General features: G+C 43.1%; 1 protein-coding gene across 9 annotated transcripts in view; it reads left to right on the forward strand.

Annotated features, from left to right (window-relative positions):
* Positions 1-26,166, forward strand: part of cicb (capicua transcriptional repressor b) — a 43,814-nt gene that overhangs the window by 5,614 nt on the left and 12,034 nt on the right. For 6 of the 9 annotated variants that reach the window (XM_076890089.1, XM_076890088.1, XM_014410585.4 and 3 more), the window contains 12 exons: positions 1,248-5,195; positions 18,026-18,175; positions 18,322-18,496; positions 19,111-19,222; positions 19,342-19,524; positions 19,622-19,754; positions 19,845-20,023; positions 20,356-20,494; positions 21,184-21,281; positions 21,381-22,371; positions 22,469-22,608; positions 22,735-22,895. In XM_076890089.1, coding sequence (XP_076746204.1) covers positions 1,376-5,195; positions 18,026-18,175; positions 18,322-18,496; positions 19,111-19,222; positions 19,342-19,524; positions 19,622-19,754; positions 19,845-20,023; positions 20,356-20,494; positions 21,184-21,281; positions 21,381-22,371; positions 22,469-22,608; positions 22,735-22,895 — 6,281 coding nt within the window. In that variant the 5' untranslated portion in view covers positions 1,248-1,375. Of the gene's footprint in view, positions 1-1,247; positions 5,196-15,270; positions 17,271-18,025; positions 18,176-18,321; positions 18,497-19,110; positions 19,223-19,341; positions 19,525-19,621; positions 19,755-19,844; positions 20,024-20,355; positions 20,495-21,183; positions 21,282-21,380; positions 22,372-22,468; positions 22,609-22,734; positions 22,896-26,166 lie in introns of those variants that run through there. The other 3 variants (XM_014410587.4, XM_012919101.3, XM_076890090.1) reach the window with 3 other exon arrangements.

Here is a 26,166-nt window from a genome sequence, read left to right on the forward strand (position 1 = left end):
TTAAATCAGCTGGTATCATTAGTAATAAGCTAACTATTAAAAGGTCTTGAGAAGAATAAAAAGAGTGTTTGAGTAGGATTCAGACTGTTTTTGTTTGAGATGCCCTTCGAGTTTATATGTGTGTGTGTATATAAACCCCCTGATGAAGTCTTATCCTGGAGTTTTTTAGGTCAAATATGCCCATCCTGTGAGAGTAAAGGCATTTACAGAGACTGCCTTGGAGTGCTTTGATTATTAGTCTATAGGAGATTATTGATATTTAAAACAAAACCCACCATGTCCTTCATTTTAGTTGTTTTGAAATGTTGTCATTAATGTTATAATCGAGATTTTGTGTTTTGAGTGCACACACTCTGCAGGGATGTGGTGATATGTCGTCCTAAAATAACTAACGCTGTATCGGCAAAAAGATGACATTTACCGATGTCAGTGGCCGATGTTGTGTCACTGAGCTCACTTGTCACATCTGTATTCTGTTGAATAAATGTTCAAAGATAATATGATGATAAGCAGCTATTTATTTATAATTAAAATGCCTTTGTTCCTTTTTTGAGGTAATAAATATCAAAAACACAATACACAAAAAGAAGACAAATATTTTTATCGGCTGCCATACAAACTGTTATCTAAATCTTTGGTATCGGCCCACAGTTTTAGAAAACAGTGCATCCTTAAACTCTCGTTTATACACGTACGCTTTATGGACCAAAGTACGCCTACACATCAGGGCCCATTAATGCTCGACGTTGTTGCCCTCGCAAACAGAGCTGGACCACAAAAGTGACCTCACGTTGATGTCATTTCAGCCGGTCCTGCACTTCTTGATTTTTACGTTTTTTTGAAAGCCTTGCTGTCATCGAGTCAGCGCAGTGTTGGCGACTTTTACGCACAATGCACTTGCCAACCCTGCTCTGTACCTTTGCAAGAATACCACCTAACATTTAATGTCAAATTATCTACGTGGAAGAAATTTCATGAGCTGACCGGTTACAGTGCCCATCTTTTTGAGTTTATACACCTGTGGTAGCAGGAAAACCTGATTCCAGATTAAGATTAAGTACTTTTGTCCTTGTTGTTTATGTAGTTTATCTCGAATCAGGCATAAACTAGGAGAGTGAACAGACTTCAGATATTGAGCCAATGTGATAGCCAACATACTCTTAATCGTCATTTTTGTTCTCTGCACTTCTTGGTTATGAATATAATAAATGACCACTTGTCTTCTGCACCTCTTTTTTTCTTTTCAGATTCCAGTACAGAGGGAACAGAAAAAACGGGCAAAAGAAAAAGTGTCGGAAAACAAGGAGTGCTTTGGAAGTAGAAAAAAAAGGAAACGCCGTGCAATCTGCAGGACTTGGTGAGCAGTGAAGAAAAGATGAGGCCATTAAAGAAACACAGAGGGCGTTCTCCCCCGTTAACTAGAGGCAGAGGGGGGAGGAGGAGAGGGGGCTCTCAGCCTCCCCAAGAAAAGGACCCCAGAAGAGTCAAGAGGGAGACTCTTGTCAAAACCACACAAAGCACCCCTTCCAAACGCAAACACGGCCAACCCAACTCTGACAAGGAACCAATCACAAATAGCAATACCCCCATGAGGGAGGAGCCTACTGAACTGAGGAAACCTGTGGAGTCAGCTGAGAATGGTGGAAAGCAAGCAGAAGAAAAGACAGAAAAGGAGAAGATAGCGGGCACAAATGGAAACAGTACTATGCCCGCTGATTCTGTAGCATTTCCTACCTCTGCCCCAGCGCCACTCACCACAGCTACACCCTCTATAGCCACCAGTCACAGCCCCAGTTTAGGCTCAGTTTCTAGTAGGAAAACAGCCACGTTTAAGGCTCGTGTACCCAAAAAAAAATACACATATGAGCACTTTGCCAACAGTGCAAGTGTTACATCTACCATTCCTACCTCCAGCCCTGCTCTCGTAAATAACAGTTACTGCAATATCAACAGCAAAGTTAGTGATAGTGTTAATAGTCCCAATAACCATTTCAAGACTAGTAACAGTGTTAGTAATAGCATTAATAAAAGCACTAACAGTAGTACTAATAGTAACGCTACAAGTGGTATTAATAACATGAGCAGTAACAGTTGTGATGGGAGCCATACTACTTTTATCAATAGCAGTAATAGCATAAGTAACAGTTGCTCAGGTAATCAGCCATCAGTGCTAACTGTGGACAGTAAAGCTACAGAAGCAAACCATTTTGTCTCCATGGAGGATAAAACCCTCAGGACAGCAGATTCCCAGGAAAAAGCGTCCCAGTCTGGGGAAAATGAGCCTGAGGGGGCCCCGAACTCTGTGCGCTCCTCCTCCACGGATACAGCTAGTGAGCACTCGGCTGACCTGGATGTGATGGAAGCATCAGGACCAAGTCTTCATCAGAAGAACTACCACATCCCAGCTCCTCTACACAACTCACACCCTAAAGAGCCCAATCTGTCAGAGGGGCTAGCTGAAGCTCTGGCCAAAGGCATGAAGAACCAGAGAGTCCTGGCTCGCTGTGTCACAAGCGGTGGTGAGGCTGCGAATAGTGGACACTCACGCCCCCCGTCACATATTTTTAGACCAGGGGTGGTGCGTAGGGTGTGTGGGGGTACTGTCGAAGTTCAGCTCCAAGGAGAGGAGACCCTTGTAAAATATCCATTTCATAGTGGAAGTACAATGACGTCGTCAGGGACTGAGAGCACTGTGGATTTTATTTTAGATGCCCCCCCACCTGGCATGACACCTGTAGCTGTTGGGACCCAAGTGTGTGTGCCGTTTGGTGGGGAGGAAGGAGATTCTCTGTTGTACAGAGAGGGGATTGTTACTGAGGTGGACCCACACCCTGGTGTCTCATTTCCTTACCAGGTGCTCCTGAGTGAAAAAAAAGAAACTCTGGGTGGAGGGGCAATAGAGGAGAAAGAGAAAAGGAGCACAAGCAGCCAGGCTGTGTGGGTGTCCCGACAGAGCCTGAGATTACTCACTCCTCCTTGGGAGGTCTCACATTTAGATGGTGGGAGAGCAAAGGAGAGAGAGCGGGAGAGGGAACGGGAAGAGAGACAGCGGCGGGAGGAGATGGAGGTCGAGAGAGAGGTTTGCCAGCTGAGTATTGGAATGGGAGTGTTGGGAGGTGGAGTAAGGCTGGGTCATGGTTTTTCACATGGCGGGGTCATAGGAGGACATAACTATGGAACTGTACATCCACCCACAAATTCCTCCACTGGGACTTCTAGTGCCGTTACCAGCACAGGTCACGGATGCAGCGATAATTACTCTGATCAAGAAAGACAGAAAGAGCCAAACACACCAGAAGAAGATGTTGAGGTGTCTCGTTTTACACACACCGTTAGTCATAAGACAAATCCTGCAACCTCTCAGCACAACAGCATCCTCTGCAAGTCCAGCGGCTATCCTCCCTCCTCCCCCCACCTCTCTGTGGTGAGAAGCTTGGGACCCCCACACCTCTCCACTGTAGCTAGTCCTCAGCCAACTCCATCCCCAGCCTTACTGGGGTCTGAAATGAACAACACCACTTTAAACCTACCTCCATCCAAAACCACTCCTACTCAGACCCTTACTCCTACTTCTGGTGGGGGGTCCTCCTCTACCTCCTCACGCTCAAGGACGCCCCTTTCATTGGCTCAGCAGAAATACAAAAAGGGTGATGTTGTCTGCACACCTAATGGTATCCGTAAGAAGTTCAATGGTAAGCAGTGGAGGAGGCTGTGCTCCAGGGAGGGTTGTATGAAGGAGTCTCAGCGCCGAGGATACTGCTCTAGACACCTGTCCATGAGGACCAAAGAGATGGAGGCTGCAGGTGCAGAGAGGGGAGGAGGAGGAGGCAGCAGCTCAGGGACAGTCACCCCTTCTGACCTCCGGGGAAGAGCAAGCAGTGAGTTTGAGTGGGACGACACATCAAGAGAGAGCAGTGAGGCCAGCAGCAGAGGAGACTCCAGACCCCGACTGGTCCTCCCCTCCCTCCTCCCTCATGACCTGTCGTCACGGTTTGACTTTGATGAGTGTGAGGCTGCCACCATGCTGGTGTCATTAGGAAGCTCCCGCTCTGGCACCCCCTCCTTTTCTCCCATCTCCAACCAGTCACCCTTTTCCCCTGCCCCCTCTCCCTCGCCCTCTCCACTGTTCGGTTTCAGGCCGGCCAACTTCTCCCCGATTACGGCATCCCCGGTCCTGCAACATCGGAGGCACAGACAGCCCAGTGGCACGGGGGGAGGAGGGGGAGGGGGCAGTAAGGCATCATCCACATCTGGAGGAGAAAGGGAGAGACACACTTCAGGCGTCCAACCCACCTTACAGAGTAACCTTACGTTTACAGTCCCCATGAGCCCCAGTAAGCGAAAGCCAGATGCACCTCTTCCACCACCCCTGCCCTCACATCACCATGATTACACACCCAAAACAGAGCTGGATCCTGGCGACCATAACAGCTCTTTCAGAGTGCTGTCACCCCAAACGCCAGCTTTGCATTCCCGCACACACACTCCCACCTTCTCCCGACCCAGAGGAGTGACCACTCCCTCCTCCAGCAGGCCCCCTTCTTCCACTGCTGTCTCCCCTCCTCCTCTTCTGGTGTCCCCAACTCCTCCTTCTCCTCTCACTACTGACGGAGGGCCTCGTCGTGTGGTCCCTGTTTCCCAACAGGCCTTGCGGGACTCTCCTGTTATTGTGAGGAATCCCGAAGTCCCACTGGCAAAATTTACAGAGTGTCCCCTGGGAAGAGGAGGAGGAGGAGTAGGTGGTGTTGGAAATGAGGGAGGGAAGGAAAACAGTTTGTCTAAAGACATCACCCAAACCCACCTGACTACTCAGCCAGTTTCTGGCCTCCAGGTTCCTGTCCCAATTAACGCTGCTGCAGCCGCAGTACCTAATGGCACTGTCCTCTTACGGAGCCCAGCCCAAACTCTGGTGCTCGTGTCCCCAACACCTTCCTCCTTGCCCACCGCTGACACCCCTGCTACTGCGCTGCAGGCCCTGTCAGTTACTGTCAGCACAACCGTCACAGTTCCTGCTCCAAGTAGCACGGACAGCTGTGGGGAACGAGAAGAGAACAGGGGCGCAGGGTTTGGTGGTGAGGTCCAGCAGCCAGTTCCCTGTCACCCTTCCCCCACAGCTCTGCTGCCCCTGATCCTGCCAGCGGAAAGTCTTCACCCCGTCCCACGCAAGGACATCATCATGGGACGTCCAGGCACAGGTGAGAATTGGCGCAGATGTGTGGGTGTATTTTGTGTGTGAGGGAATAAGAAAAAGTAAGGGAAAGAGACATAAACTGCAAAATGCAGTTATTTCAACAATAGGAGGAAAAGAGATATTAAATATGTTAATATTATCATTTAAGTTCAAGTCAATCATAAAGATACAGATTTATAGATTATTATTCAGTGAAAATAAACTGAAAAATGTTGTTTTATACTTTCTGCATGTTTCAAAATTCAAAGGTTAAGAGTTTAGACTTTCTTTAAAGGATATGTTGTGGTTTTCTAAATACAAATCACTTGAGTTAAACTTTATTCCAGCTTGATTCATATAATTCCTTCTCTGTATTTACAGTAAGAAAATTAACAAAATAGTATCCTATAGTTTTATTTTACTTAACAACCTTAGTATGATTTTTTTTTTCTTGCAACCCTAGTATTGTGATGAACTCTCAATGCATAATTAGCACCATTTAGTTTAAATTTGTTTACACATTTTCAGTAAAATTATTTTTTTTTCTAATTCTCTCACTCTTTAAAAGGTATTCTTTTTAATCTGTGTGATTCTGTAGCATCAGTTGCTGACACACACAGAAAACGTGTCGGCTGTGAATGGCCAGAGATGTGTTGTATACTGACGTTGAACCAGCATTTTGCAACCAGAACCCAATAATTATTTCACACAGAAAATGAGACTTGCAGTGAATGTGAAGCTAAATCTTGTGAAAAGTGATGATATAATTTTTTTTGCATTATCTAGAATTCAGCTGAAACTGCTGCAAACACACACGCTCTCTCTCTCTCTCTCTCTCTCTCTCTCTCTCACACACACACACACACTGATTGAAATATACATTTATTTAAAATCTGTAATTCCAAAATTACATTCGTCTGTCAATTCTAATAGTAAATTGAAAGGAAATAGCTTTGTATTTTGTATGTGTCTCTTCCTGTATATGTACGATATATATGTATATGCATATATAATCTATTTTTTCTATTTCGTTCATCTGAACAATCATCCATAAATCGATCATATTTCTTTTGAACAATGCTGCATAATGTTTTTCTGGTTTACATCATAACGTCCCACTCTCATAATCTGAGAGCAGATGACTGCCATGGTGCATTAGAGGGTTAGATTCACATGGACGTGCCACAACCTGGGTGTGCTGCTGCCCAGTGAAAGGAGCTCCTGTTAGCCATCATGCTGTTGTCCCATATGGCTATCTCGATTTGTCTGTCCACCATCCTCACTTCTGCTGGTAACACTAAACTAAGTGCTAAAGCTGGTCACATGATCCGTGTAAGCTCTGGAGCGAGCACATATGAAACACCAGGTCAGGACTAGACTTGTTCCAGGAGTCACTGCTGATGACTATAAATTCACTACGGTCACTAAAATCACTAGTCAGCACTCAGTGCAGGTAATGAACTGATCCTTTGTGGTACCTCTAAGCAAAGGGAGTTTGGTGTATTTTCTAGCGTGTTTTACATGCTGTATGATAATTGCATGTTGCACACAGACATTGTTATGAGAATAGGGAAATTAGCAAAAACAATATTTAAATTGTTCTTGGTTTGGATTTCGCTTGCAAATGCGAATAGGGCAAAAATAATTTCTGTGTGCTAATGTTAGAAAAATGCAAAAGAAGCTCATGGACACATGTGGTTCGCTGTTCTTGTGAGGTCTATAAGGAATAAACTCTATGTCATACAGGATTAGTGTGGTTTGTACCAGAAAGTGTTATATTCCCAGTCATAGACAGAAACTTTAAGTTATACCTCGCTAAAGCCAGGATACAGCACAACAGCACTGATTTGTTTGATTAAAAAGGTATACAAAAGAACGGGGAGAAATAAATGTTGTCACAAGCTGCACACGACATTAACAATTAAAAGCGGGTATGGAGCATGTGGGCTCGATGAGCAGTATGTAGGCCAGTTATAGACTCTTTCCCCCAACTTGTCTTTTATTTAGTCTTTTAAAAAGAGAGAATGAGAATGAAGGAGGCCTCAGTAAAGACGGCAGAATCCTTTTTTTAAAAAAAGCTCAACTGAAATGCATGTTTTGTCTAATTGTTTCTCCTGTTTATTTTTATGAAAAACTCTGACCATTGTGCTTATTATAAGTGCACGTGTGATGTTGACTTCCTGACCCCAGCAGCTGTTATTCTAACTCACTACAAACTATTTCCACTAGCTCTTGCTGTGTGTATGTCCATGCGCTTGTTTGTTTAACAGTGACTCATGTAACAGTATAGCGAAACAAAGTGCGAGCAGCTTTTTTGGACAGGAGTACTGAGGTGGCTCGACTCTAATGTGTGTAGGATATACTCTGTAATTTTCAGTATGTTGTGTGGGAATATTATGGAGTATTATGGAGTACGTGTGTGTGCATACGTGTATGAGAAAGCATTATTCATCAGCTGTTGAAACTAAAAGCTTACTTTTCCGTTGTGTTATATATGGACACGTACTATCAGTAAGAGTAATTCACTTCACCGGGGCCTCTTGCCCTCACCACTGTTCAGACCTTCAGGAGTGTGACAGAGAAGTGGACAGGGAAGGGAGCGCTGTCATTTTGAGTGTACGGTTCGTCCTCAGATCCCCTTTTTTGCAGCTGAAGGGACGCCGGATGAATGAATAGGCTCTCTTTGTGTGAGTGCACGCACACTCGGCTGTGTGCGCGCGAGGATGTTTTCTGTAGAGTCAGAAAGGGTGTGTGAGCTTTTGCATATGGCCGTAGGAGAGTGTGAAATACAACAGGGAAAAAAGGTGCGCGTTTATGTGTGTGTGTGTGTGTGTGTGTGTGTGTGTGTGTGTGTGTGTGTGTGTGTGTGTGCACGCAATCACACGTTTTGCGTGTTTATAATTTGCAAGTACATGTAGGTGTTAGTGTATTCTCATCAGCTTGGAGAATACGAGCAGTTGGTGGAGTTTTTCAGATAATTTTAAATATTGTTTTGTGAATTTGTTATTATTAAAAAGGTGTCGGATAATTTTCCTGTCTTGGAGTCATGGGGAATTGTTTCACAAACGCTAACAGGCACTCTAAACCCTTTGAAAAAAAATAATGTTGACACTCTTCAGCTTCTACTATATTAGCATGATAAGTATGTGAGTATTTGGGTGATAGCAATGATGTGGAGTATCAGTATTGTTATAAATTAGCTTGTATTTATAGCAAACCATACTCACACCTGTTAATAAGGTGGCGGAAACATCCTCACTGAAATCCTCATCCTTATCGAAATTCTCATAGATGGGTTACTAACTCAGCAGTGACAACATGTTACAACTGTTTCACGCCCTGAAATGTTTTAGGCCATTAAAAGAAAATAATATGTTAAAAGCTACAGAAGATTAAAAAAACTTTAGATTGATTAGGACTGAACTAAAATTCTGCACCGTAAAAAAAAAAAAAATCCTAAAAAAACAGTAACATTCCGGCAGCTGGGGCGCCAAAATAATACCATAAAATAACAGAAAATAACTTTCTCATGAAAATACGGTTATTTTCAGTAATGACAATACAGTTTGTTGCCCTAATTTTACATGGGATTTTGCCTTTTTCAAGTGCTTTTAAGCATTAAATTAGGAACATTTTAATATGATTAAACAATGAAATTACCTATAAACAAGGTCAATGAATGCGGCAATATGAATAATAATACTTAAATGTACAGAAATATACAGTTAACAGTTGGTTTAAATAGTAATGGATTGCATTCATATAGCGCTTTTTGAGACCCTCAAATTCCACTTTATAATTCCCCTCTGGCCATCACCAGTAGGTGGTAGGTGAAGTGTCTTGCCCAAGGACACAAGGACCGAGAGTGTCCGAGCCAGGGCTCGAACCGGCAACCTTCTGATTACAAGGCGAACTGCCAACTCTTGAGCCACGATCGTCCTAAACAACAATAATAATAATAATTATTTGATGTAAAAACAGTTTATAAGAATCATTTTATATATTTTTCCATAGCATTACATTTGAATTTAACAGTTCAATCTTCAAATAACGGACAACTAGTTGTGAGATTATGATACATTTGTGAATGTATTTTAACAATCTAAATATACATATGTACAGACAAATACATTTAAAAAACAAGAAAGTTATGTTTTATTACATTTACAGTGATTTTACATTAACTTACATTTGAAATGTAAAATCACAGTCTATTTATGTGAATTTAATGATATTCTAGAAGAACAGTACAAAACTGTAAAATACACAGTAAAATACTTTTACATTACTTTTTTACAGTGTGTGAAAAACCTGATACTTAAGCTGCCGCTACTATTAAATAATATCAAATCTAGCATCCCTTAGACCATTTACTCAAGTGTATAGTTAGTGTGTAAAAATAGAAAAGATCAAAGGGACAATACATGCAATTACTTTATTGGTAATCAGTCCTGTCTTCTCTGCAGTATAATCCTGCACACACGCATCGGTAGGTTGTGTTTTCATTAATTCACTCTGAAATAACACAGCAACGCCCTGCCGCGGGTAAGCTGACACTGTGATGTACTTTTTAAGACGAAGCTGCATATGTTCCCTGTGTGTGTGCGTGTGTATGTGTGTGTTTCACCATCTATGAGGTGCTAATGAGGCTTTACATTGTCGTGTCTTTTTAAGCACCCCTGTAACTTCCTGCAACATAAAAACAACAACAACAACAAAAAGCTATTAAACAAACCGTCTGAAAAGGTAAAGGACAAGAGCCGCCTTCTTCTTCTTCTCCTTTTTTTTAAAATGGTGTCACATGTGTATTACATGCAGTGTGTCTGTGTGTGCGCACATCTATGAGACAGACTAACAAAGTGTCAATCACTGGGTACCGGATATGATGTGTGAGCGCTAAATGTCTGTTGCCATGGCAACAAAGCAAACATCACACTGATGTAGCTTGTACATAACACAGAATATTCACAAATAGAAAAGGCAGTCCCCCCCTTTTTCTGTGTGTGTGTGTGTGTGTGTGTGTGTGTGTGTGTGTGTGTGTGTGTGTGTGTGTGTGTGTGTGTGTGTGTGTGTGTGTGTGTGTGTGTGTGTGTGTGGCACGTGTGCTTGTGTCCCTTTTCTCTGAGAGAAGAAGAACTTCAGCAGGCTCACATGTTTTTACTCTCTAACGTGTTACTAACGGCTCCTTCTTTCTTACATCTCGGGCATCTTTAGTCAACATTCTCAGAAAATGGAAACAATCTAGGATAACTGGAGGGGGTTTCCTTTAATTCAGGCGTGTAAAACTCATTTTATTTTATGGGCCACATACAGACTAATCTGATCTCAAGTGTGCCAGACCAGTAAAACCACTGCATAATAAACTATGAAAATAAAGCCCTCCATATTGTTCCCTAGGTGTAAAGAAATGCTCTCAGAATACAGCAGCAGCTGCTTCCTCATCTTCTGCTGTTGTCTGTAATTTTGAAAGTTGTCTTAAAATCAGCAGAAAATACGTGACTTTTTATATTTAATGAAAGTTGTAGCCTTCTTTAGTGACGACTTTCATCAGTTCAGCTCTGAAGTCGGTGAAGAAGATGTTTATGGTGGGTTTTTTGTGTATTTGTTCTCTTGTGTCCAGATCACTAGTTCCTCTCTTCTCTATACGACCATGTAGTGAAACTACCTCTCTGTGCAGACTCATTGTAAGCATGAACGTTTTCTTAAAGAGCACCTTTAATTATTAGATTTATATTTGAATATTATTTATATGTCATTATTCCTCAGCATTTTTACCAAATCTTCATAATTCTTTGTCTCAGTGTCACATGCACACGCAGTTTGTGCAACATGGAGTAAACATGTCACACTCCCTTAAGAACACGTGAATACACTTTTTTGCACTGCTGTTCTGCACTTCGATGCATCTTTTTGACATTCGCCCGCCTTCGTCTATCTCATTTTTGATTTTTTTTCTAAACAATTATGAGACTTTTTTTTTAACCCTTTGCTCCATCGCATTGCAGTGGCTTCGCTTCCCCTCCTTTTACACTTCGCTCTCTTCATCCTGGTCTACCCGGATACGGATACCCGGGAATAACATCCCCACTCCCTCCCGTCCCTGCTTTACGTAACGCTTAAAGCCCTGCATATCCTCCCTGGCCATGGCAACAACCACATCTGGATCACGCAGCCCATCTAGACTGGCACCAAAGCAAATGTGAAGCCCTCAAGACTTACCACAAAAGTCATGTGCAGTCATAATCCTGTTTCCTGATGGACTTTGGGGAGATTCTCAAAATGCATTGGTGCACTGGGAGTTTGTAGTCTGAGGTGGCTCCAAGACTTTGAATGCATGTAAAGTTAGAGCGATATTGAGATTTGTTACTGCTTCTTTAAGGTTTCTGTCAAACCCACATTCATTATTCTTTTCAGGTGCTCCTCATATGACAAAGTTTACAACGAGTTTGTAGTTTCCTTCACAATTTCTTCTCTGTCCTTCATCCCACTCTCCTCCTCTCCTTTCCCTTTGCATCTCTACTTCCACAGTCTATGCACTTGCTTTCTGGTTTGTTAGCCATTTATCTGCAGGCTAGTAGTGCCCCCAGATGGTCAGACACATACATTACAAGTTCCCTCACTCGGTTGATGGAGGGATCTGGGTCTTAACTTCGTGTTTCACATATTTTTCCTGCTGCTCATCATTTGATGTTGGTAGCAGTGTTAATGAGTCTTGTAGAGCCTTTTGCATTGATTCTATTCAATTCCCTAATGTGTGTCATTCATCAAAGTAATCACTGAACATAATCTGTAGTCACAGTTTTGTTTTTTTTTTGTCTAACTTTCAATGAAACTGGAACAAAATGAGGAGCGAATCAAGCATCTTAAGAAAGCCCCCACAGAGCCGTCCCTCCTGGTATCCGTATGCCACATAACAGCGATTGGTTTATTTTAATGCAATAGGTGGTGATGGTCAGTAGTAGAGTTGTGACCGCGGGCGACATGGAGAACCTGTGCCCAACATAGCTGTTGCCATGGTAACTGCAAAAGACTGGTGGATCGAGTTATAATTGGACGGAGCAAAATGGTGGGTTGTGGGAGGGAGAGACAGAGGACAGGGGTGGAAGATGAATTAAGGGATGAGAGAGATGGGATGGGAAGAAGGAGCGAAGGCGGTGCTCCGCCTGCACAGTGCCAGTGTAAGTAAAGACGAGGAGGAGGAGGAGGAGGAGGAAAAGTTTCTCGTGTGATGTCACGAGGCGTTTGACAGATGTAATTGGGGGGTAAAGGCATGCACACATATGCACATGAAAAGCATGATGTCTGTGAGAAGAGACAGCACATGAAAGCTGCTGAACACCTACACAGATACTGCACCGCCAGCACAGCAGCAGGGAGAGATGGTGAAGCCAAGCTTTAGGGGAATTTCTCTTTTACTGTTTGTCTTCACACCTTCTATCTTAGTCTTACCAGTCTGCACCACTTATCTCTTGTTTTATGTGACTAAGTGCTAAAATTCTGTGGTTTCCCACCGTGTTGATTTCGCCTCCCTTGCATATGCAGCTTCTTGTGCACGCGATCAACTGATTTTCTTATCTGCACATCTTTTGCTCTAAAAAGGTATGACGGCCAGAAACCGTTAATCTACTTTTGTGCAAATACATGTGCAGTATTATTACAACACTAAGTGAACTGGAATTGTGCCGTACTCAGACCAGGATAAAGGAAAAACCCATTATTCCGCTCTGAATAATTGGTCAGTTGCAGTTCCAGTTATGTTTACCCAGGGTTGCAACCACTGAACAGCCACAGCAATCTTTCATCTCCACCCCTAACCCTCTTTCACTCTTTTTTCCTTTTCATTCTCTGAGCCAAGCTGTCCAGCATCCCCTCCTTAACACACCATGTTTGCTTGATTGACTTGTTGAGAGTGCAGTGCAGTTGATAAGCTTTAGTCTCTTAGTCTGTGTCAGTGATTAAAGTTTTGTATTTTCCAATTACATTTTATTTATGTTTCATTCTGAATGTTTTGAATTCAGGTCAGTTTCAGTTAGTTTCCAAAGTGGTTTTGCTTGTTTCAGTTTAGTTTTTACTGCTTAGTTTTAGTTCAGTTTTTGTTAGTTTTTCTATGTAATTTCTAGTGTTTTTAAAGATTATTATATTGGACGTGTGCCCCAGGGATAGGTATTATAATACAAGCCCAAGACTTTACAGAAATAGTTGATTTGGTCATGTAGACCAGCGGTCCCCGGGCCTCGGACCGGTACCGGTCCATGATTCTTTTGTTCCCGGGCCGCGAGGGTAGAGGCTCAGGTGTGAAATGTATGGTTTTCAGGGTTTTTATCGGTTTTCAGCGTTATTTTGTTATTGTTTTTATCGTTAACTCGGTTTTCCTGGGTCTTTTCACGTGTGTTATGAATAAATCTTCTTTTTCGGTACCAGTACTAGTTTTATTTTGTTGTATTTATCCGCGACACCTTAAAGGCCGGTCCGTGAAAATATTGTCGGGCATAAACCGGTCCGTGGCGCAAAAAAGGTTGGGGACCGCTGATGTAGACACTCTGATTCTAAATAAATGTGTCCATAAAATACTCGTCAAACAAGTTGTGCTTTTCAGATGTGACGAAAGACTAAAAGTAAGGAAATGTCCTCAATACCCTTGAGTTGCAAACATTTCCAAATACTCTTATAGAAGTGTAACCCAGGACTTAGAGGGTTAACTTTTTTACTACTAAGGGCAGCTGCTGCCAGTGTGTCTCTCAGCCTTATTGGTCAGGTCTCAAGCTCCCGATGTGCTGACTGGCTGCTGGTGATAAATTCAGTCCCTCCCAGTATTGTATTTGTCTTATGGAACCATTAAAAAGGCTGAGAAGCAGTTCTTGCCTCAGTGAGAACCCACATCACAAATACCCATCCTCTTTCTATCTGTCTCATCAGTATAATGTCTATAAAATCTATTTAAATGCTTCCCCTTTGTCTGCCCCATCTCAGGCCTCTCACACCCTTCCTCCTTTTGAAAGAAGTTCTGTTTTCACAAGTTGTTTTCTCTCCACCCCCCATACCTCCCCCCCCCTCTCTCTCTCTCTGGCTCTCCTGCTGAAAATGACTCTCAGTCTATTTTTACCCTCTGGTCCTCTCCAATGTTAGTCTGTTCCACCCATTTTTTCCTCTCTTTCTAACCAGTCCTGCTCTCCTGTTTTCAATTCTCTTCTTCTTTTCTTTCACTTTTCCTCCTTGTCCCTGTGAGTGTTGCATCAGAACATTTTTAATTCTGTCTTGGAGGAGGCACATTTGCATGATGAAGAGATGGAAAATATTTGAAGAGCTTTTTATTGGGGAAAATTGCACCACTTGCCTCGTGGCTCTTGGCTGTGTTTCTGAAAGCAAACGTGTAGCATCACCAGAAAATGGTTATATGTATTTCAAATTCCTTTTTCGAATGATTTATATTTCTAACTTGTAATGACCCTGCATGCTTATCTAGGTTTATTGGGTGAGGGTATGCATTGCAATCTTGACCCCAAAGTCCTCATCAGAGTCCACCCCCTGTGCAGATTCCCTAGAGAGACCGAAGCAGCGTGACAGGTAAAGCGCAGATAGCACACTAGCGCCTCCCTGCATGTGTGGTCTTTTTGTGTATTAAAACTGGAGCCGAGCATTAGTAAGGGGGCGGAGCTTCTCTAAATTCTGTTAAGCTATCGGTTGGCCTACATCTGAGTGTCGGCGTTTGATACGCGCTTTCACCCACCACTCAAGGTTTACTACGACTCCTCCACCAATGAAAGAAAGAAGCACAAAAATACTCACTTTTGAGGCCTTACACGGACTCCAGCTCGTGTTCCCATATCGATACAGTGAAAATATTTATTAACTATTATTGAGTATTTTAAAGAAGCTTCGAGATTAGAGGGAGAAGAGGTTATAGTTGTAACGCCGGGTGTAATTTGCATATGACTGGCATTCCAGCGCACCCTTCCGCCAATCAGCGTGCGCGGCGGGTAGATGACGGTTCGACGCCAGGGCGAATAGCCGAATAGTATTCGCCCAGGGGGGGGCGGGACAAGGCTGGGCGAGGTTGACAGGACGAGAAGGGGAGGGGTACGAGTACAGGAGGTGTGTGGGGGGGGGGCAAGCAGCCTAGTTTACAACAAGAGGAAGAGGAGGGAAAGAGAAAGAAAGGGCCAAGGCTTACGCGCGAGAGAGAGCGAATGAGGCAAAAATAAGGGAGTAAACTCGGGCTGGGAGGTGTGGAGATGTGATACAAGGACTTTTCTGGGCCAAAACAACACGAGTAACAGCAAGTAGTCAGCGGACTGGACGGTGTGCGCGCCGATGTCGTCCGCACGAAGTGGCTAGCTAATCTGCTGCAGACAGACCGACCTCTCAAACGGCTATCACCCAGCGTCGCGGGGTTTAAAGCCCCCACCTCCTTCCACCACCCCCCGCCGTGTTCTGGTCCTGTACTGGGGGAGGGGGGGCATCTACAACCGGTCACTCTTTTGCTGCCTCGAAAGCTTGATCGAGGAGGAGTAAGAAAAATACAACAGCAACTGCGATTCATCGCACCCCCCTCCCCTCCTTCCTTTTCTCCTCGCTGACTTGAGCCAGGAGTCCTCACCGTGGTTGCTTTCATCGCTGTGTTGTAGTCTCATCAGTTGCTAGCTAACGTCAGGTTTGTGGCCAGATTCGTCAGGCAGGATAGGAACTGCTAAATCGGAGACAGTACAGGTGGTTTTCTCGGTAATCAAACTGATGGATAGCGGGATTGTGAGCGCAGGGTGATGGATGAATGCACCAGATTTACGGTAACGATGTCTTCTTATGAGTGGGAACAAATACAACTAGTTCGGTGTTTCTTTTATAGGTGTTAACTGAATTGCCTGGTTAAAACAGGTGGATATCGTAATCCCGAGGGGGGTGGGGGGCATATATCAGAGAAACAAGTTTCGGAGTAATGCACTTAACAGACAGTGTTATATTTGATGTCAGTACATTTGAAAATAGGATTTTATAGTTGCGACATGAAAATAATTGCGTTTCTTTTGCCCGTGTCTGTGCGGCGGGTGCACGACCAGGGGCGTTCCCGAGAGGTTGGTCCAATTTGGAGCGGTGCACTTGAGGCTCCGGTTATTGCAAGAGGCAGCTAAATTTGCCGTGATTTCTTTACCCCCCCCCCCTCTTTTTCTTTTAAAATGCCCGAATCAGCAAGTGTTGAAAGTCGGTGTTGAGGGAAACGGCGAACACTTGGAAATTAAGCAGATTCACAGTAGTTGGAAATAGAAGAATCACTTGAGCTGTGATCAGCCCACTTTGCTTGTTGGAGCGCTGTTTTACCCTGATCGATACGGCGCTCTGTAGCTGTGCGAGTCCGGGACTTCATGTGCTTCTCAGTACCTGCCGAGCCCCACCTGCCCAAAACCGTGTAGTAGCGCAGAGCACGTTTTGACATGGCCCAGAAGGACTGCGTAGTTTCCGGGTGGCTGTATCAATCCAGGCCGTGGATGGGCTCGAGGCCTTGTTAACCCCTTCATGCCCGGGCTGCTGTAGTAATGTAAACAAACAGGGAGAGAGGGCATCGGGGGTAATTAGACCAAAGGGAGGCGGAACCCTGCCTTCGATCATAATCGTCTTTTTTCAGTGGCTCGTCTGTACACCGCTACATTCGCACAAATGTAACATTATTTAGTTTTTTCTTACGAATCGTTTACAGTACACCCTGTCCACTGATGTTTGTTCCGTGTGCGTTATTAGATTGCGGCATACTGCGATACGGATATATGGACTCTTATCTCGTATTTTAGTTAGGTTAAAAATAAATAAATAAGGATACCTCTTGAAGACCTCATCATGTCGGGAAGTGATGCAGTTATTCTTCTGAATGATGGCTGCAACCTGTAGGGATGAAAGGGATCCAGACACACTATGAGCTTCCCAGATTTTTGGAGTAAACATGTTCTCTTACCTGGATATCTACATGTTATAGAAGAAAGATTTTAAAAGGACTCATTATCATTACGTTTTAAAAAAAAAGATTTTTTCTTTTGAAAACATCAAGGATTTCTTTCAACAATGTTCTCATCAGAGAATCCTCAGTATCTTCGCCAAGGATTAAGCATGTTTGGTTAGTCCATATCTTATTGTTTACCTGAAGTGTAATGCAGGTACACAGTGTAATGCCTTTCTGAGTGTTTTTGTTAATGTATGAAGCATTTTTATCTAGAGTTTCTTTCTTTCTTTCTTTCTTTCTTTCTTTCTTTCTTTCTTTCTTTCTTTCTTTCAGTAAAGGAAATAGTGAGTTATACAGCATTTGTTTTATTTATGACATTTGGTAATGGCTTCTGTTCTCCATTCAGCCTGTTATTGGGAACAGAGAGTCCTTTTGTACATCTGCAGTTTTTGGAATGATTTAACCAGTTTAGTGGATGGAGGTCTGATCTGTTACTGTGGCAGTACTGATATTACTGGTAGCTTTCAAAGCACTGGTTCTTTCTTATTCTGCCATGTAACCACCGACCTTTACCTATTATCCCAGATGTTATCCAGCCTGTGGTTAGATGGCTAAAATGCAAGATGCTACTGTGGCCAAAGTACTACTGCAAGAAGTACTCTGTTGTTGTCTGTCTGATTTTTAGTATTTTTTGTTGTTTTTCCATCCAAAATAATATAACATTTGTGCTTGATCACATTGTAAACTAATTGGTCATTGAGTAGGAATGCGACTGTTGTGTAAGTGTTACAGTGACTCCTCTAAATAAGTAAGCTGTTTCTTGATTTGTTAGTACGAATGACAGATTGTTTTGAATCTGAATTCAAGGCAAGGCCTCATATTGTGAACTTATCAGGTAAATTAATCTGAATTCCTTTTATCTTCTGCAGTGTGGACCAATGTAGAGCCCCGGTCAGTGCCAGTCTTCCCTTGGCATTCATTGGTCCCCTTTCTGGCACCTACCCAATCAGATGCTACTTCTCAGCCAGGAGAGGGCCAGCACCCAGTCAACCACCCTCAAGCAGCCAGTCTGAAGACGGGTAATGTTTATATTAAGACTGACCTAGAAGCTGTAAGGAGGGGGGGGGGGGAAAGGTGTTGTCACCAGTTTCGGGTTATTTTCCTTTGAAACTTCAGCAGCATTTACTGCTTTCTTTGCCCTGAATAATTTGTTGTTTTTCCTCAGAGTGTCAGGGGGTGGCAGCGCTGCCACAGGAGCCTGCAGAGGCACCTCCCACTGTAGAGAGAGGTCCCCCATCAAGGCCTCCCCCTGCTTCAGATGAGCCGCCTCCAGAGAAAGAGAAAGGAGATACAGAGAGGGAGAGGCCTGACAGTGAAACTGAGAGTGATGTGGATGACCCGTAAGAGCAGCTTGCTTTCTTTCTTTCTTTCTTTCTTTCTTTCTTTCTTTCTTTCTTTCTTTCTTTTCACTGTATTGGGATTTTGTGGGTAAATCTGTCAGGCTAAAAGAACACAGAGAAATAGAGGTAGCACAAACCCTCATGTTTTATCTGTTAAAGTGGTTATGTATTTGTCCAAGCCAGCTTTCACAGTAATTTTCTGTGTGGTGCTGTGTACCCACACATACAGTAAGGGAGTGTGATATTTTCTGTATCCTTGCGCTAATTTGGGCAGAAGAGCTCAATGCCAGAACAAAGCAGATGGGAACAAAAGCATTCCATCTCTGGTTTCTATCACTATATGAAAGGCAGTGGCCAGGCTGTCAGACATTGAAATGGATTAGCTATCTGCTGAATCTGCTGCTGTATCTCATGGGAGATGAACTACTTGTGCTCAGTGTCTACATCTCATAGACTCGCAGCCTTAAGGTAAATAATACCTGATGTTAAGTAGAAAATTACCGGGTTTTTAAATATTAGAGATGGAAAGAGAAGAAGTGCTAATGGGCCAGCCTCCATGCGGGTATGGAAATTTAAAGATTATAGACCCAGAGATGTTTTTCTGTCTCCTTTAGCTTCCTTCCAGGAGTCGTACAAGAGCAGCCTCTCTCTACATCACCAGGAAAGAGACGTACTCAGTCGCTCAGTGCACTGCCCAAAGATGGAGACAAGAGCAGCCCTGGAAAGGTGGTGTTTGTCTTTTTTTTTTTTTTATTCACTGCATCCACAAAAACACAATTCTCAGTGTGTCCTTAATTAAGATATGTCACGTAATATCTGACTGTTTTTCTTGCTCACTCTTTCAGAGGGAGAAGGACCACATCAGGCGACCAATGAATGCATTTATGATTTTCAGCAAGCGCCATCGAGCATTGGTTCACCAGCGTCACCCGAACCAGGACAACAGGACAGTCAGCAAGATTCTTGGGGAATGGTGGTACGCTCTAGGACCTAAAGAGAAACAGAAGTACCATGATTTGGCTTTCCAGGTATCCAGATACATACAGAAAGATGTACATAATTTTAGAAAAATGGTTCAGTCGTATATCAGTTTAGATGCATACCTGTCCCTTCTCTTGGTCTCAGGTCAAAGAGGCCCACTTCAAGGCCCACCCAGACTGGAAGTGGTGCAATAAAGACAGAAAGAAGTCCAGCTCTGAAGGTCGTGGGGTACCAGGGAGCAAAGACATCAGAGAGAGGAGCATGTCTGAATCCACAGGTTGGTCAATATGCAGCATACATTTACAGAGATTCTCATATGCCCGTTATTCTTCAAGTCCTTATCAGTGATATTTTTGCCTTGGGATAGAGCCCCATTCTGTCGAGCTGAAGGGTGTCAGTCCAGGACTGGTGGGCGTGTCCGAGAGGACTACAGGAGAGGGCCATGCGAGCCAGCTTACTCGCCCCAGAGCCTTCTCCCAAAGTGCTGTGCACAGCCTGGAGCGGAGTGACAGGGGTAATACGCAAGCCCTTGCAGAACTGGCACAGGTGAGAGAGGAGAACAGCTCATCAACTGAGAACGTTGAATATTGAATGTTGAAGCTTAGTATTTTCTTTTTAAAGAATAAATGAAAGGCAGCCATTACTGCTACCAGTGCAGTCAGAAATTTAAAGATGTGTTTTGTGAATTCATTTTGTATTCCCAGCAATAGAAGATGTTTTCTACTTTTGCTTTCCACAAACATGAAAAAACTGTTTTGGCAGTAGGATGGTGCATTTTCAGTCCCAGACTGGCATCTTGAACACATTTAACACATTGCTACATCAAACCCAAATAAGGTTACAACAAGAAGGTCATCCTAATATGTCTTTTGTCTCAGATGTGTGGGGATGGTGGCAATCAGTTCTCGAGCCATGCCCCTCCTTTGGCACAGTCTCAGCGTGGGGTCAGCGAGGACATGACCAGTGATGAGGAGCGCATGGTCATTTGTGAGGAGGAGGGAGATGATGATGTCATTGGTGAGAAATGAATACTACTGTGCTCATGCAGCCATATTAGATTAGAGCAATTAATGTGTTAGTAAACTGCTTCCAGCAGCACTGAACCACACTGCGTATTGTCATCTTCTGTATGTTTAAAAAAAACAAAACACCCACTCAGTACTAAGAGGTAATGTCAGCAATTAGTTCCTTGTGAAACAGTCACATGTTGTTTAGTCTCTCCTGTTATTGGCCACTTTGACATTTCAGATTTTAAGAAGTGAGAGCAGTTTCAGACATGCCCCAATTATCTGGTTATTTAAACGGTAATTATGAGCAGCTGAGTGTGAAAAACTGTTCACGTCAGCTTCTCGCTTGTAATTACAAGTCTGAAGTTTCAGGTATCACTGACATTAACAATATCCTTGCTAAATGGCTGCAAATGCACATCATCTGGGATTTGCATTAGAAATAAAATAAAAAATAATACAGCGAGTTCAACCTCTTTTGAAAGGGCTTAACTCTGTAACAGCAAAAATGGCTAATTAAAGTTGTCTAACTGGTCTGACTACAAGATTGCAATGCAAGCTGACAACCTTGGATAAAAGGTGTTCTCTGCTTTCTCCCAGCATTACATGAATGCATCACAAGTTTTCCCTGACCTTTTGAGTGGATGTTAAATTTTAAGGAATATCAAGTGTAGCTGGAGTGTGTGCTTCTTTCCGCAGAGGACCCTTATCCCAGCAGCTCCATAGACCTCAAGTGTAAGGAGCGTGTGACTGACAGCGATAGTGAGAACGGTTCGGGTGATGAAAGCGATCGAAAGGTAATGGTATTGATAGCTATCAGTTTAACACACACAGATTTCTTGAAACATTTTAAAGGTGATTATCCTGTGTAACATCTGTATATTTGTCCTTTTCAGAGAGTTTTTGCTCCAGTCATTTGCTCTTCTGCTTCCTCCTCTTCCTCACACCATACTCCTCATGGTAGGAGTGTCTCACTGTCCTCCTACCCCACCACCAAGCGCTATGATGAGGGGAGATCAGGAGGGGGAGCATTTATGGACCACAGGAGGAAGGAAAGAGCAGAGGGAGAGAATAAGGATGCATTTGGAGGGGAGGAAGGTGGAAGTGGGCAAGCCACTTCACTCTCCCTTTCTTCTGGTCAGTCAGTCATGTCCACTTCTCCAGCCGGAGGGCCTCTTCCCTCATCAGTAAGTTCGCTGGGGGCGAACCCACTCCTTAGGGTGGCCTCTACAGTGGTGACCAATGTAATGCGTCCTGTTATCAGCACACCGCTCCCTATCGCCAGCAAACCTAGAGATGGAGCCACTTCATCCAACCCTCACCCTTCCGAAAGGAAGTCTCTGACTCCCCAGCAGCAGCCGCAACTCTTGATTGGTTCAGCTTCAGGAGGCGGGGCCACAGCCACAGGGGGTGGGTACTATTCTTCGTCATCACCCAGTCCAGCTATGGGTCCAGGTGGTGTAGTGACTAATTTGGTGTTAGGAGGGGCTTTGCCTCCCCAACCCTCTATACAGCTTGTAACCCCCTCCCCACAACCCCAGCCATCTCAGCCGCAGGCTCTTCCACCCACTGCTGTTTCAGCTCAGCATAGCCAAACCAACGGGCCCCTGCCTCTGCCCCTGCTTCAGCCCCAGTTCCTTCCTGCTTCCTCCCTGGCACCCCCTGGGAGTAAGGCCATCACTCAAGTCCAGTACATTCTGCCTACCCTACCTGCCAACACCAACCCAAAGAGTCCACCTCAGCAGCTCAGCCAGCCAACCAGTGTCTTCAACCTGCCCACAGCTCCACCGACACATGTGTCCTTGGCCAATGGAAAGCAGCAGGGTACAAGTCCACTGACGGGATACACGTCCAGCCCAGCAGTAGGAGTCGGCCCAGGAACTAGAGGTGAAAGCTCTAACAGGAGACACAGCACTGGAGCTAATAGTCTGTGTTGACTTCTAATGAAATGCTCATTCCCCCTGTTTATCCGCGTTTTCATCAGTGCAAGCACAGTCTCCGGCGCTCCAGGGTAAAATGCTTGTTCCCATGGCAACAGTGCGGACTGCGCCAGCACCTGCCCAGCAGTTTCCGATTGTGGCTCCACCTCTTCCTGTCCAGAATGGAGCTCAGTCCGGAAGCAAGGTCAGCGGTGCTTCACTGATGACGTGTTTTTAAACTGTAGTCATTTTCTTATTAAAGCTTTATCTGAGCAAAGCTGCAAATAAACATTTGTGTTGGTTCTTCTATCTTTATTTTTTTCCCCCCCAGATCATCCATATAGCTCCTATGCCCGTTGTTCAATCTCAGCTGCCTCAGGGTGGAGCAGTACATCCTGCCAGCCCCTTCCCTGTAACAGTGGGCACAGCTGCTGTGGTAGCACCAGGATCAGCCCCCTCCCAGGCTGTTCTAGTGCCACCAGCACCTACAAGGTAGGAGATATCAAACTGCAGTGAGACAGTGAATATGAATATGGGACCAGTAGTTCACCAATAGCACTTGGTGACAGTGGGGAGGAAGGACTCCTCTTTAAAAGAAAGAGACCTATATCAGAAATAGCTCTAAGGAGGGGCGGCACTCTGCTGTAACCAGCTGGGGGTTGGGAAAGTAGATGAAACCAGAAAGAGGAGTGCAGAGATCCCATAAAGAACAAGGAACGAAATAAACACCACTATCACCATGTTGGCACTCTTTAAAAATCATTAAAAAATATTTTTAATTGTGTGCTTGTTTGTAACCTTGTGGTGTCCTATCTTTCTTCTTAATTAGAATCAGTAACAAAATTTCTTTAGGTGCAAAATATAGTAATGTGATTAAAAAGAAAAAAGTTAATGTGTTGAAAACAGAAAATGTTAGTATTTAAAGAACTTATATCATGTCTGCTGCCTTATTATGACAGCTGAGTAATAATAACACATGCACAGCTAATTCCTCCAACTGTTTCTTATGAGAAAGAAAGCATGATCTGTTGAATAGCCCTTTGAGCCAAAATTAAAAGAGGCATAAGAAAAGTGTTTTGTTCACTGAGAACATTGTTGATCTGGCAGTGCAGGGCAACAATAGAAGAAAAAAAAAAACTCATCTGAAAAGCACCGTCGATTTACCCACATTTGCCCCCCTCTTTGGATTTTCTTTCATTCCACTCACTTTAAAAATGAAAATCCAGTAAATGCTTTACCTATAAATTACACAGCATGTGAGCAAGATGAGGAATTACCCGGCAGCTAAATGTTGACCTATCTGTTTCCCATTTTTCATAGCTAACTGGAACAGCTTTAGTGCTGTCAGCCTGTGTTAAACACATTTTAAATTCTAGTTAATAAATGAAGTGAAACTTCCAGTGTGGTTATTGGGGCTGTTTGTCACTACTCACAGTATTTCTAAACTTTCCACTGCTGTTCATAACAGACGTGTTTGAACTGACATAAAGCATTTATATAATGGAGACTGATGTTTGACAGCTTAAAAGCTATTTTCTAACAGATAGATAAACCCAGCAATGCAACACATCACATGTCTGAGAGCAGCTGTAAACAAATGTGCCAGTAAGGCTTGACTCAGCTCTGATTAACAAGCACTCATTTATAAACATATGCCAGCCCTTGTGCACCCTAGTCCCCAGTATCCCTGAGCTGCAGTTGATCTCTGTAATTGTTCACTTATTGGAAGTGTCTTTGCATTAGGGCTGCAACAATTCATCAAGTAACTCGATTACAAAAAAATCTTTGAGGCAAATTCTTGGCTTCGATGCTTCGTTTGCACTCGGTTGTCACCGTGTAAGCGTGAGCGTTTCACCCACATTTGTGACTAAAAATAGACCCGCAGTAGGAATGTATTTAGGAGCACGTGTGAACAAAAAGTATTATAATATTAAGGTCATGCAGCCCCCAGTTTTTCCACAAAAAGACTGATAGTACAACAGCAGCAGTGAAGATGATGCTGTCGTAGTTTAATGTGGAGCTGTCGTCAAGACGCTCAGGTGGCGTAAAAGAAAACAGCATTTGTTACTTTAATCACTGTAAAAACCTTTACTTGGAAAAAGCTGCATGCAAAGCTTTAAACCCACCTGTTCAACAAGCTGCAATGTTTTAGCTGCTCACATCCACCGCCATTTATCTTAGACTACAAGCTATCTGCGTTAGTGCTATAGAAGTTCACATAAAATATGCAGATGAGCTGTTAACCTAATTTAATACATTTAATTTAAATTAGGCAGATTGATAAAGGCTGCAGCTGGCCACTTTCTATCACAGTGATACCTGCAGCAAGCAGGGGCGAATCTAAAGGGGGGTATAGGGTGTACTAAACCCCGTACCTTCCTTTACAGCTTATTTCAAGGCTCTAGTAATGTAAAATATATATAAAAATAAAAACAAAAGTTAAAACAAAATTCAAAAGTTGCTTTTGTTTTTTTGTTTGCATGGGCAAGTGAAACTCTCAGCCACTGACCTGGGGCTGTTAGGTTGAACACTGAATTATTATTGTCACTAATTATCATTAATCATTGATTATTATTGGAACAACCTCCCTCAAAATAGTAGGCAGGCATGCTCTGTGGAGGTTTTTAAAACTAAGTTGAAGACACATTTGTTCACCCTATCTTACATGTCTTAATTTCTATGTCTTTTACTTTTTAAATTCTTACTGTTTTTAACTTGTATTGTGTTTTTACTTGTACTGCTATTTATCCCTTTTTATTTATTCATCTTTTTAGTTTCAAATAGCTGTACAGCACTTTGTTTTAAAGCGCTTTATAAATAAAGTTATTATTATTATTATTAACATCTACACCATCAGAACATCCGTTTTCTGAATTGGGACATGCTGCAGCTCAGCACATGGCAAACAGTTCAGTTCAGAGAACGTTTTTCTTCATTGCAATCACCACATACAAGACTTAAAAACACATACACGTGAACACACAGCAAATGTACCTCATCCAGGAGGTACAATCCTGTCAGAACTCAGTCTGAAGTCTGTTGTTTTTATGTACCTTTTTTTTTTTTTAATTTTTATTGCCAACTGTCCAGGGTGTACCCTGTATCCCCCCCTATGATAGCTGCGATAGCTCCAGATTTCTGTATTTGTTATCTGTCTATTGTTGCATTTTTAATTTTTATTTTAATTTAGCAGTTTAGTTCTGTGGATGGGTGTTTAATTCAGTTAAACTATTAAAATTTGTAATTTCTAAAGTGTAAACCAATAAGCAATCTCATTAATAAGGCAAAAGTATTTCTTATCCGATAACTTACTTAATTGATAAGATACTCGATTAACAAAGAAATCAATAGCTGCAGCCGTATTTTGCAGGCTTTCTGCATATGACAGATGTGCTGTATATATATACACATAAATACTTAGAGGGAACACGTTGATCCTCCCTTTACAGGTTTGCTGCTGTGCTTTCTTTGATGCAACATTAAAATGGAGAAGGCAAGCCATGCGTGCAGCTTCATTCACAATCTGTAGTAAACATCAGTTAACCAGCGATAATTCCCTGAAATCATTTTGAGCTTAAAGACATGCTCTGTCTCCGTGTGCACTCAATTTGGTTACTTCCAAAATAGAAGTTAATCAGAAGGAGTGTTTTTACATGACGATTTTGCCCACTGGCTAGATAATAAAAGGTTTATTCAACAGTTTTAGACCAAATGAAATACTTTCTAAATGGGCCAGTTTATGCCTTCCAAGGTTTTAAAAAAA

The sequence above is a fragment of the Maylandia zebra genome, linkage group LG11 (assembly GCF_041146795.1).
Source record: "Maylandia zebra isolate NMK-2024a linkage group LG11, Mzebra_GT3a, whole genome shotgun sequence".
Classification (NCBI taxonomy): Eukaryota; Metazoa; Chordata; class Actinopteri; order Cichliformes; family Cichlidae; genus Maylandia; species Maylandia zebra.